The 13,065-nt window shown below is 39.4% G+C and overlaps 1 protein-coding gene across 1 annotated transcript in view; it reads left to right on the top strand.

Annotated features, from left to right (window-relative positions):
* WDPCP (WD repeat containing planar cell polarity effector) overlaps positions 1–13,065 on the top strand; it is a 137,648-nt gene that overhangs the window by 43,619 nt on the left and 80,964 nt on the right. Inside the window, exons 9-10 of the mRNA XM_066638046.1 lie at positions 2,484–3,093; positions 6,133–6,321. Coding sequence (XP_066494143.1) covers positions 2,484–3,093; positions 6,133–6,321 — 799 coding nt within the window. The remainder of the gene's footprint in view (positions 1–2,483; positions 3,094–6,132; positions 6,322–13,065) is intronic.

Genomic DNA, 13,065 nt, shown 5'->3' with positions numbered 1-13,065 from the left:
TTCAGCATGTGTTAGACTCTCGTATATTGCTCTTGTACTGAGTGGAAATCAATAGGGAGGATATTAATAAACAACACTTCTCACTTTGTTTTATCCCTTGATGTCTTGGTAAAACTGGCATTCAGAAACTCTCTCCCTCCTAATGTTGACTCATTTAAGCAATAATTTTTCAATGAATCCAAAACAGACATCTCAGTGTAAAATGGGAACAATAAATTAAGAAAAGAAAACTCTGCTTTCATCTGTAAAGTACCAGTAGTATTCGTAATTCATAACATCTAGTTTCATAGAGCAACTGATGTTAGCTAGTTTTGCTTTTGAAATTTGTTTGCTATTTTGGGTGCCTTTTTTTTTTAGTAGGAAAGCGTGTATTAAAATGATTGTATTAAAAAAGTATTTATAGGGTTCTACCCCATTTAAAGATCTCTGCATTATGGTTTTTGACTTTGGTTTTAAAATACAGCAGTTCCATAGGCTCATATGTGCTCAGAACTTCATAGTTCTGTGGTGTTCTTCATTTCTGAAATTTTTATCTGGCAATCCTATTCTGAAATGGATAAACCTGCTGTCTACCAAAGTAGACTAGAGGCTTAATCCCTTTTACTCATTACCATCTCATCTCAATATGATGTAGGAAAAAGTATTTTGTCTTTTACTCCTGTTTTTAAAGAGTGAATGCCACCATTCTGCATTCTTGTTCCCTTATTACACTATCTTGAACTTATCAGATATAACTGAGAAGCAATATTTTGCTCACAGTTTTTCTCTTCTATAATTCACCAAACAGATACAAACAGCTGCATCTCCTTTTTATGATTGATTTTATTTTATTTTTAGTTCTCTCCTAGAGGAATGCTCTGACTGATCTATTACTTATTTATCTACTGCCAGTATGTCTCCAATAGCTTTTCTTTCTTGGGACCAATTTGTGGTAGTGTTCTTTGACAAATAGTCAGAGACCATGACTGTCTTCAGTAACATGATTATCTTTCCCTACCCAAGTTTTGCTATACTACTTGATGCCCCTTGTACATTTCAAGTTGTAATAACTTTCCCATAACTGTTTCAGTCTAATCTTGTTCCTGTACTTAACCTTATGGGTCACTGAACCTATGTTTCATAGGTTCTCTTATATTCTCCTGTAGTAATTTGTTCTGAATCAACGAACTCTACTTACATGGGTAGGGAATCCCAGTGTGTGTTAGTTCTTTCTCTTTTGGGCTGTCTTCGGATCATTATAATTTTGATTTGAACATGATTTATCTCTGTATTAACCAAGATGATGCAATTATTTACATAGTTATGTTTTCTAACAAAATTGTTGGCCCATTAAGACCTATGTTGATCCATCAGAGGGAAAAATCCAAAAGCTAAGACAAAGTAATAGTTTAATTCGGACCAACTAAAATATCAGAGTAGAGATCAAGCTTTGCAGTTGTCTAGAACTCTTTTTCAGGCCAAACATTAACCAAAACAGGAGAAAAAAGGGGGGGCACAACAGTTGGATATGATAGAAAAGCCTCAAGACCTGCAATCTATAACAGTCTTAAGATGGAATGAGCAACCATTAATAAGATTAGCTCCTGTAAGATATGAGGCGGAGTTTAATTTCCATAGTTCTGCTGAGACAATGAAACAAAAATGGAGGCAACCATTTTTTTTCTTGAAAAATAATATGAAGTCTCACATCAGATCAGAACTGAAAGCAAATCTCTGTAATTGCAAATGACACTTGCCCCATTTTTATTTCTTTGACGCAGTAGCCCCCGACACAAACTGAAACCTGTGTCTCACCTAACACAGCAAATGAAGACCTGTTTTCTCAGGATATCCAAATTTTTAGTCCTCTAGATCAGTGGTTCCCAACCTGGGGTACGTGTACCCTCAGGGGTACTTGCCAGGACCTTCAGGGGTACTTGAAAAAGAATTGAATAATGGCAGAAAAAGGCAGGTCTGTATTAGAATGCCTTGCAGGACAGCATTAGAATGCCTTGTGGGGCAAATATAAGGGGTACAATTTATGGAAATGGGCTGCCAAGGGGTACAAAAGTGAAAAAATGTTGGGAACCACTGCTCTAGATGAATACATAATAATATTGTTTACATAGTAGTTATTTGGTGTACTTAGTTGAATATCTCCAAAAAGAAAACAGATAAAATGTGAACTGTACAGAAATTATTGAACTGAAATGGTTCTTGAATGGGTAGTTATTACGTTCTGAGTTGTCAGTATTTTCATTAGCTTAAGGCTTGTGCGCAAGTACCTTCCACAGTTAAGTTTATTATGCAGGTTAATAAAAACCTAATGCTGGAAAGGTGGGCAAGTGGATTCGATTACTTTCAGGAATGTTATCTCCCTTATGAAAAGGGTGGATTATAATGTGAATAAGCAGAATTTTATTTGCAGAATGTATTAGCTGTAGTTATTTCAATCCTTTCAGAATGAACTATGTGATTTACATGTCCTTTGGATTGTTTTTCAGGTTCTGAACTATGTCCGTACAAACGGCGATCCGCTTGATGCCTGCTTTAGCACTAGTCACCCTTATCAGGTTCATACTGTAGAACATTCCTTCAGTGCAGACCAGAAGCCCATGGCTGATATTTGCATCTATGAATGTGTTAGGAATAAACTTCAGTGTGTGGCAGTCACCAAAATACCTCTAAAATCAAAGGCCATTAGCTGCTGCAGAAACATTTCAGAAGATAAACTTGTTCTGGGATGTGAAGATTCTTCAGTTGTTCTATATGAAACCTACCGTCAAGTAACTCTGTTAGCACAGGCAGAACTATTGCCTGCCTTAATGTGTTGCCATCCCAATGAAGCTATTGTCGTGCTTGGTAGTTCACAAGGGGAGCTGCAGCTGTTTGACATGGCACTATCTCCAATTAAAATGCAGCTTTTAGCTGAAGACTTCTCACCTAAACCAACTCTGCAATTTAGTGAACATTTTGATGTATCCAACAGCCTCATTCAGATCCAGTGGGCTGCTCCTCAAATTCTCTCTCAAAGCATGGATGATGTGAATATTCATGATCTTCTGTTATTTAGGTTTGACAAAGGACCTATTGGAGTGCTTCATCTTAAAGTTGGTACGTTGATGCATTTGTCATGGCAGAGACAGTTCTTTTCTATAACTAATGCTGTCTAGTATTGAATCAACAGAAAAAGGATATCTGCTTTTTATGAAGCAGACTTATTTAGCAAACCCAATGAATTGAAAAAGTAAAAGAAACAGACATAAAAAGCTAAAAACAATATTCATTGTGTTGAACTAAATCTGCTTACTCTATTATCTGAGTTAGGAATCCTTCTATAGATTGAACAAATGAAATCCTTTCTGCAATTTGGATTTTTCAGAAGGCTATCCCAAAATTAGTTTGTATTGTAACTACGAATTAGACATATGTCATTTGCAAATCAGCAGCATAGTTTACCAAAAAACTATAGCTTGCCAATTATAGTTTGCACATTCATATTCTTTGGGAAAGAACTTCTTTCTCTAAAATGAGAAAAAGCAAGGAGATAGTCATTACTGTGATATAAATGAATTCCTCTTGTCCAGTAGTGTGTATTAACTGTTGTAGTCATCTACATGGAAAGCAGTTCTTTGCTGTATTTTTGCATGATGTCTGTTTTAATGCTTCTAAATTACCCAGTCACCTGTCAAACAGAAGGGACTCTGTTGCGTCTACCTTGCTTTTCTTCAGTTCTCCCATGTGGCTTCTATTCACAACAGCTTTCCAGAATGCACTGCTTTTTCTTTCCTATCTCTAGCACATTTATGTTCTTACTGAAACAAGCAGGCTCTCAGTACAGGGATTTAGAGGCCTTTTTGCTAATTGCCAGCTTGTAAACTTAATTGGACTGTCTCCCTGGGCACTGTTCCTAAATCAATTAGGCAATGAGTTGGCTGTCACCTCTCTTACCGAACTAGGTCACTTGGAAACGCACCACCCAAGAGAAGTCAAGGACCCAAATGGGAAGATGTTGACCTCTGTTGAAAGTTATCATGTTTTGAGATTGGTTGTGTATTTTTTCATCAGATTTGTTCTGTGTTTGAGAGGTTGTTGCCCTAGCCATTCTATGTTCGTTAGAAAAGTCGGAATATAATATATCTTGGATATCTGTTGATTTTTCTTTCTCTTGGCCTTTTACACATGGTTTAATAGTATCTGTAGCTAAAACCAATATGAATTTGACAAGGATTTATTCTGGTCAAAATTACTACCTCAGTTCAGTTCAGTTCAGTTCTGAACTGAACTGAACTACTACCTTATTTAAGTCTGCCTTTCAGTGCCACCTTCATATACATGATGTTGTTCATAAGTGGTATGTTTTGTGTCCTAAGCTTTGATGCAGTTGTCCCCATCAGATGCATCAGTTGATGCATAGTCCCCCATCAGAAATATTTGCACACATAAGAATGTTATGATTAAGGTTAAGGTTGTAGCTTCATCTACATGCACACCTTGTACTAAATTGAAGACTATTATAACTGTGTATATAACTGTGCAGCATATTTCTCTTTATATCATAAATACTGAAATTACTTGTATAAGAATGGATAGTGTGAGATAGTGTAATCATTGATTGCTGCCATATTTGACAAATGGTTTCCAGTTTACATCAATTAACTTTGGCTGTGCAATTGACTGTGAAATCATTCTGGAGTGCCTCTTGGGATTGGGCAGATCCTTGTCCATCCGTCTCCCATTGCAGTAGGGAACCCTTGGGAATGGTGGGGGATGTGGTACAGGGGGCTGCTGTGGAAGGGCAAAATCCTTGAAAACTATGCAGAGGCAGCTCCTGTGAGAGGAGCAGAGCTTGCAGAAGTGGCTTTGCACAGTTTTCAGGGATTCTCCCCTCTGAATTTGCATCCCACAGTGTTCCCAAGGATTCTCCATGGTCTGTAAATTTTGTTCAGGCAGACATCCCAATTCTGTTTCCCGCCAGCCCACAGCATGTAGTGCAACTGATGGAGCTCATGCTATATGCTGTGGTGGTAGTAAGGTGAACCTGGAGAGGTAAGTAAAAATAGTTTTTACTTAACTCCCTATAGGCCAGTTGGTTGCCATTTGGTCTCCTCAGACCTACACCAGCTGTTTAGCTGGTGTAAGTCCAAGGAGCCTTAGGGAGTGTAAGGCAATGAAAAGGGGGCTGCTTGTGAGATCCACCCCCTCTCTCCCTTGAACCACCCCTGCTTGGCCTGTTCCCTACATAAGAACGTAAGAAGAGCCCTTCTGCATCCGGCTAAAGGCTCACCTAGTTCAACTTCCTGCATTTCACAGTGGCCCACCAGGTGCCTCAGAGAGCACACAAGACAACAAGATGTCTACATCCTGGTGCACTCCCTTGTACCTGGCAATCCAAGGTAGCCTATTTCTAAAACCAGGAGGTTGCACATATCCATCATGAACTTTTCTTCCAGAAATTTGTCCAATCCCCTTTTGGGCATCCAAAAGGCATCTAGGTTAGACATCATCACCATATCCTGTGGCAAGGAATTCCATTAACTAATTACATGATGGGTACAGAAATATTTTCTTTTGTCCTAACTCTCCTGACATTTAATTTAATGGATATCCCCTGGTTCTAATGTTGTATGAGAGGAAAAAGAACATCCCTCTATCCACTCTATCCATCCGCTGCATAATTTTCTCAATCATGTCCTGTCCCCCCAGGCACCTTTTTTTTAGACTGAAGAACCCCAAACACTGTAGCCTTTCCTCATAAGGGAGGGGCCCCAGTCCAGTAATCATTTTAGCAAATTGGCAAATAATTTTGCCCTGTTCTGCCAACAGTCCTCCCCTAAACTGCCCCAGTTGCCACTTTACTTGCTTTGGCGAGGCATCCGGGAGCCACAAGGCCTCCTGCTGTTTGTGCTGGTAGCCCTGAAGCGTGCAACAGCAGCATGGCTTTTGCACTGCCAGACCAGGACCTACAGCAGCCAATAGGTTTGGGGCATAAATGTGCCTAGTGAGAAGTGCCTTACAGATTAATTCTAGGATTGCTAGTTGTTTTTAGAAATTCCTTCATATGACAAAGAAGTATTAATGTTTTACTTAGTTCCAATAGATTCTGTAATGGTTGTATATTTTATAATGTTGTGATGGTGTTTCCTGAAACAGGTGTCATCCCAAGAGGTCAACTGGGGCTTGTGGAAATCATCCAGGAGTACATTCATCAGGATGAGATGTATGAGGCAATTAATATCCTGAGTGGTATGAACTGGAACACAATGGGTCATGAGTGCTATGGAAGCCTAAGTGCTATAGTAAACCACCTTCTCAGACAAAAACTGACACCTGCAAGAGAAGGTTAGTTTGACTATATTACATTAAAAAGTACAGTTTTTAAATTAATAGTTGAATCAGGAAGGCAGTAATTGACATTTGAACAGCTTCCTTTAAACTGAAAAGATTTTGTGTGCAAGAAAGTACAGTGGACCCCCAATTTACGATGGTAATCCATTCCAGAGAACCATGAAACGGTGAACCATTCTGGAGAATAGTGAAAATATAATAATGTGAACGCAGTAGCACAGCAGTTCCCAAACTTTTTAGCACCAGGATTCATTGCTTAAAATGACCCAGTCAGGACCCAGCCAACTTTATGAGACTTTAAAAAAAAAGTTTCACCTTGTGGTTTGGGGGGGGGGCAGTATTCTGGAGTGCCATGTTCATTGGATTGGGACAGTTCTGGTTGCCTTGTGTTCCTCTTCACTTGGCCTTCATTGGAGCTAAGGCACACTTGCCTACTCATGAGTAAATGCACATGTGTGCTCAGTTTCACTTTCCATAGGACTCAATACATTTTCCTTGTTACCTTGGAGTGGGGACTTCCTTCTCAGTGTTTTTTGGGGCCAGCGTTTATTGGATTAGGACCATTCTGGTTGTGTTGCATTCCTCTTGACCTGCCCTTCAAAGTGGACTGAGGCACATTTGCCTACTCATGGGTAAACATGCACATGTGGCTCAGTTTCACTTTCCTTTTTTGTGTGCAAAGTTTATTTATTTATTACAGATACAGGTAAGGAAAATGGGTTAAACTTAGGGCTGCGACTACATAGGTTATACATGAGGATATTGGCCATAAATTACAACATGTCTTAATCAAAAAAAGAAATAAACAATGACTGAAAAAAGTCATTGATACAAAAATTATCCTATTTGTCATTATACTAATTAATGATTTAACTAAGCAATCACTATTGTTTAACTAAAATTATTTATCCAATCATAAAAAGGCTTGGAATTTTGCACATAGAATATTCTTGCTGCTATACTGATAAGTACAATAAAATGTTTCTTATATTGGTCTTCAATGTCTGTTATCACATTTAAAAGGAATATTTCCGGTTTGAATGGTACTATGCAATTCAATATCTCTTGCAACAATATATATCATTTTCCAATATTTCTTTACTTTCCACATAACCATCACATATAATAAAGAATTCCCTCATTCTCTTTGCATATCTAACAATTATTTGATGATCCGTGGTACATTTTTGCTACTTCCTCTGGCATTAAATATCATCTATAAAACAATTTATATAAATTCTCTTTAGAAGATACCACTTTAATTATCTTAATACCACTTTAATTATCTTAATATTTGTGTTCCAACTTTGTTTTCATTTACATCTACTTGATTTGACATAATTAATGGAATACTCCTCACTTCTGAGGAGAATTCAATCCATTAATATCTACAAAAAAATTTCCACTTGTTATTCAGCCATTTTCCCTTCCTGTCTTAGTATTTTCTTTGTTCTCTGTCTTGTTGATATATTCCTTCTTGCTCCTCCCACTGCTCCTTCCACTCCTTCTTCCTCTTAACTCCCTTATATTTCTTGATCCCTCTTCTTCCATTTTCTCCATTTTATTCTTTTTGAATTTAATCCAAAAATTCTTATTCTTCTTGAAAGGACGTGCTCTCTTTCTCTGAGAGTTCCTTCTTTTGTCTTCCTGAAAATTCTGAGTTCTAATTATAAATGCTGCTTTTTCCATCTCCTGTCTCATTACAAAAATCTCCAATTCTTTAGTTTCATCTGAAATTTGATCCATTCTTTTTTCCATCCCCTCCATACTTTTCTTTGTTTGTCTGTTTGTCAGGGGAGATTATTTGGCTTATTTGTTCAGATAGATTTCTAACCTCTTGCTTCAGTTCATTTCTGAAATCTCGCAACATCTCCATTAATGAGGTCTGGCTTTCGCTAACATCCTTTAAATTTTTTGATATTCTTATCAGTATCAAATCAAGCCAATTCCCACAGTTAAAGAGTCATCCAATTCTTATTATCTTGCATCCCTTCTTGCCAAAGATAGTCTTTACGTTTTTATATCCAAAAGGGATGGGTCAGTAATCCAATTCAAGTTAATAACACTGTCAAATTAAGTTAGTATACCTTTAATTGTTCAGGCCTGAGTCAAGCCTTTTGCTGCAAAAACGAAAGTGAAAATTGTTCCATACTTTAAAGATTAATTGTTAATTTCTTTTCCATGCATACCATTCCAACAGGGTGATCCTTTATCTCTTTTCTTCCAATCATCCTTGTTACAAATAAGAAGAAAAAAAAACTGCTCTAGCAGGGGCTTTTTAAATCCACATTCGCTCTTTTTCCCTTCTGGGTGGCTGCAAGCCAATGTAAACAATCTTAAGGTTGTCTTTCCCTCCTTCCAACCTCTTGATTGCAATTCTTTTTATAGCCTTTTAATGAACTGGTTACTCACAGTTAAAGGCTTTGTTCGCTTTCATGTTTTATCTAGGCCGTGGGGGGGGGGTCCTCAGCTGTCTCCGAAGATGGCGTCCGGGATACGATGTGATTCAGCACAGAGCTGTTTTTGTTCAGTTTAGTTGGTTGGGAGGGATTTGTTACTTCACCACACTCTTCTTCATTTACATGTTGGTCTGGGAGCTCTACAGCTTGACTTTAAAAACCTGCTTGTGTAAAAAAAAGAGAGCGAGAGAACTAGGGTTCATATTTGCTGCTTGTAGAAGAGGGGCTGTGAGTGCTGCAGTTATATGGCCTCAAAGTTACAAACATTCTCATTGGCTGACAGTCCAATCCTAACTGGCACAGACAGAACACATGGCCTGCGCTGTATCCAGCACTAACTGGGAGCCAGCTAGAGGTCTCCTCGGAGTAAGGGGATATTTTTCCCCTTACCCTTATTAATGCCCCAGCCAGCCACATTGGGCTACTCAGATATCTGCCAGCTATTTAGCTGGCGGACATCTGAGCAATCCCATGTAGGGCTGCCTGGCCTGGGAAGGGGATTAGGATATGGCAGAAGAGGTCTCCACCAGTCCCGTCCCTTCCTGGTCCCATTCAGTCCCATTCTGCCTTCCCCTGCCCAGAAACTCCCCCTCCCTGCCACCCTCACATCCCTGCGCCACTTGGCACATTACCTGTCTATGCCAGTAGACAGGGGCTTTGAATGCAGCATAGGCGGGGCTGCGCAACCTACTCTCCGGATGCAGCAAACATGCTTTATGGCACGTTGGTGACACTCTTGCTTGATGTACCAGCCTCTGCACTGGCCGAGTGAGCACTTAGGATTGTGCTCTGAGCAACTACCAAATGCTTGCATTCATATACCTGATTGGCTTATTTACCATCCAAGGTCCTGTTGGTGGCAATTGTGAACCTGTGGTAAAGTGAATAGGTTGTTTTATAGTGAAACTTTTTTTTTACCACAGAGATAAAGTGATTTGATAAAGTCCATGATAAAGTGATAAAGTCCATGATAAAGTGATTTGATTGCAGTGTGAGCCCATCATAAAGTGGAGACCTACTCTGCTTATATTTGTGCTACACTCAAGTGGTGGTTGTCACAGAAAAGGCTAAGTGGGTAAAAGCAAAGTACAAGCTTTTGCCTGAAGCCATGTTAACTGCCTGAAGCCATGTTAGCCAGGTGCAGCTGTGAGAAAGTTACTCATTAGAGCATTCCAAAGGAGCTAGCTTCTTGGAGAGATGTGGGAGTGGCTGGCCCTCATCTCTGGAGATAGCAGTTCCCAGAGTGGCTGATTGGCCAAGGACACCCTGATTACAAATCTGTTCCAGCTGTAGGTTTCAGGTTGGGAGGGGTGACCCTCCATGAGTGAGTGGCTTGACTGCACACCCACCTCTAGAAAATTCAACTGGTTCTGATTTCTATTTGGCTGTTGAGCTCAAGTCTGTTATAAGAGTCACCTGTTAGGAACATTCTTTGTCTTAGTTCTTCTCTGGCCTGTGGGGCCGGAGCTTTGACCACTCTGTTCCAAGATGGACGACCCTGACTGCTGCAGGGCTGGCTGATGGACTAAGAATTATTGATGTGAGACTTTTGGCGAGTGATAGTGTTAGTTTTTATTATTTTAATTTTGTATTGTATGCTCTCCTTAAATTCCTAAATCTATGCCTAAGTAAAGTGCCTGTCTAATGTTATTACTATCCTGTAATAAGTTATTTCCATTTACAGCTGTGTGGATTACTGGAATCACGTAAGGGAGGAGTTGGTGGTAGACTGGTTTCAGTGACTTGGTCTTGCGCTATCCTGACACTCATTAAGAGTGCCTAGCTCCCTGTTTCAAGCCGAGTGAGGACTCTGGCTGGGATGTCAAGGCTATTGAGGGCAATTGCAAATTGACCTGTTGTATGGTCTGCAAGCTCCTTGGGTTGAGAGAGCCGTTGGCAGTAAACAGAAGCCAGTCAGGCAATTAGAGTGGTTGATGGGTTTATATCCCTGCTAATTACTTGGCTTGTGAGGGTCTTCTTCTTGTCTTGTCCCTCACAGTGTATACAAACAGGGTTTTTAAAAAATAAATCTATGCACTCTTGTTGCTTCAGTTGAACACTAACTGACAATAAGTGTTTGTTCTATTTAGTAGTGGTGATTTTGATGTGCACGTATGCAGCATTTATTTTCTTGTTAGTGAATTAAGCAATTCATTTAGAGTGACGCTTTTTGATGAGAGAACTTTTAAAGTAGGGGTGTCAAACTCATTTCATATAGCAGGCTAAATAGCATTCATAGTGCCTGCTGAAGGCCAAAATGACATCATTATGCAGAAAGTTACATCATTAAGCAGCTGATGGCCAGAAATAAGCACTTTGTTCTCACTCACTAGCTGCAAATGACAGAAGAAAAAATGTGCAAATGTTGTTCATAATTTCAAGATATGAGAGATCCCAATTATCACCACTGGGAGAGCCCAATTATAATGGGGGGCCAGATAAATTGCTTCCAGGAGCCATATCCACCCCACAGGCCTTGACGCCCCTGTTCTAAAAAGTAAAAGAAATACAACTTTCTCAAACTTTATATGTCCCCTGCTGTATGCCCTCAAGACCATTTCACCATTCTTACTTGTATCTCCACTGTTGCTTACAGTGACTTCTGAAACCTCCTTACATTAATAGATCAATTCAAGGCTCAGGCTCATCTCTGCTGGATCCTAGTGGGATGGCTCTCCAATGAATAGTCGTGTGTGTTAGAACTGAGCTATTCCCAGGATTTAGATAGGAAAAAAATTAAGCAGGAAAGCTTCATGCCATGTCTCAGCATGGAAGTACAGCTGGGCACCAAGTTCCTCTTTTGCAGGAAGAAGGAAGTCTGGTAGAGGATATGGTGAACAGCAGATCTTAGAAAAATTGCTTGCTGCCCAAACCTGCCCTCAGGCCATTAGGCTGAGGCAGGCAATCCACACACTACAGTGTGAAGAGGCATGGCTGATTACCATAACCTCAAGAACACTGATAGACAAGGTCAAAATCTCTTACTCGAAAAGTTATGAAAATACCCAGTAGGAAAGTGGAAATATGTATATTATAAATACAGTTGATGTCTTGTGTATTTCTCTCTACATGCAACCTGGCTAATGCTGCTTTACAACAGACAAATGTTTCATGCCATCCAGGATTTATCCTATAAAAGCCTAACAAATCTGTCATGGTAATTTGTTTTCTTTTTATCAGAAGAGCCCAGAGAGCCCTTTCATTTGTAAGGATGTGACGGTTATCTTTGAGATCTTTATTTCTGCCGTCAACATCAAGCTGGGCTATCTAATGAATCTGTAACTCTAGTAGTACTTACTCTTATTCCATGTAGGCCGAAGCATTTCTGAAGTTCAAAACATGCTATAAGGAAAACAGCAAGAAAGTACAACGTGTTTTTGCTATAACCTACTGTATAAAATTTTAATCAAAATTGATTGATGCTTTTGAAAGAAAACACCTTGAAAGTTCAGCTTATCATACCATCTAGATTTAAGATATTGCAAACCTAATTTATTAGCAGGTTGCCTGTGCTTATAGCACTGGACTATTAGAGCCTTCAGTGCTATCAAATCTTATAAAATTTAGCTCTACTTAGAACTAAAGTATAATTATCGCTAAGTACTGAAATGGCTAGTTCAAACAGATGCTAATAGCAGCAGATTGGAGAGATTTTTGTCTACAGGTCACACATGTTCCCTCCTTTCAAGCATTCAGGAAACTTTGATGAACTAAAATTTAGTTTGCCCATCTGCCTTGAAAGCAGAGTCTGTATCTCAAATCAAATTGTATCTGCAGTTAAAGGAAGAGAAGACATTCTTCTGAAAAGGGAAAAGTATATTAGTACTATGTAATAAAAAGTGTATAGGTAAAAGGGTGGTTTTCTAGGAGAAATGGATTAGCCAGGCTACAGTTGGCATGGTGTTGTCAACTACAGAAAACGGGGCTTAAGGGAGACTTATTGTTTAAATCCTGTAACTAGAGAACACCTGTTAACTTCTAGAACCTTGGTAGACTTTTCATTAGTCACTACCCCTTTTCCTTTTTTTCCCAAAGGGGTTTCTGATCTTAACGATGATCAGTCTTACAGCCCAATCATAACCAAATCCCCTCCACCAGAGCAGCCAGGCCAATGGAGCATGCACTATATCCTATGGGCAGGGGGCAATCTGAAGTAGTAGCAGTGACAGCTGATGATATTTCACCCATCCACCTCATTCATTCATTCATTCTTCACGTTTTTGTACCACCCTTCCTCTGAGGAGCTCAGATACATGGTTCCTCCCCTCTTTTTGTCATC

This window comes from Tiliqua scincoides, chromosome 1, assembly GCF_035046505.1.
Source record: "Tiliqua scincoides isolate rTilSci1 chromosome 1, rTilSci1.hap2, whole genome shotgun sequence".
Lineage (NCBI taxonomy): Eukaryota > Metazoa > Chordata > Lepidosauria > Squamata > Scincidae > Tiliqua > Tiliqua scincoides.
Note: the sequence above shows the minus strand (reverse complement) of the source record. Positions and strands in the feature narration are given on the sequence as shown.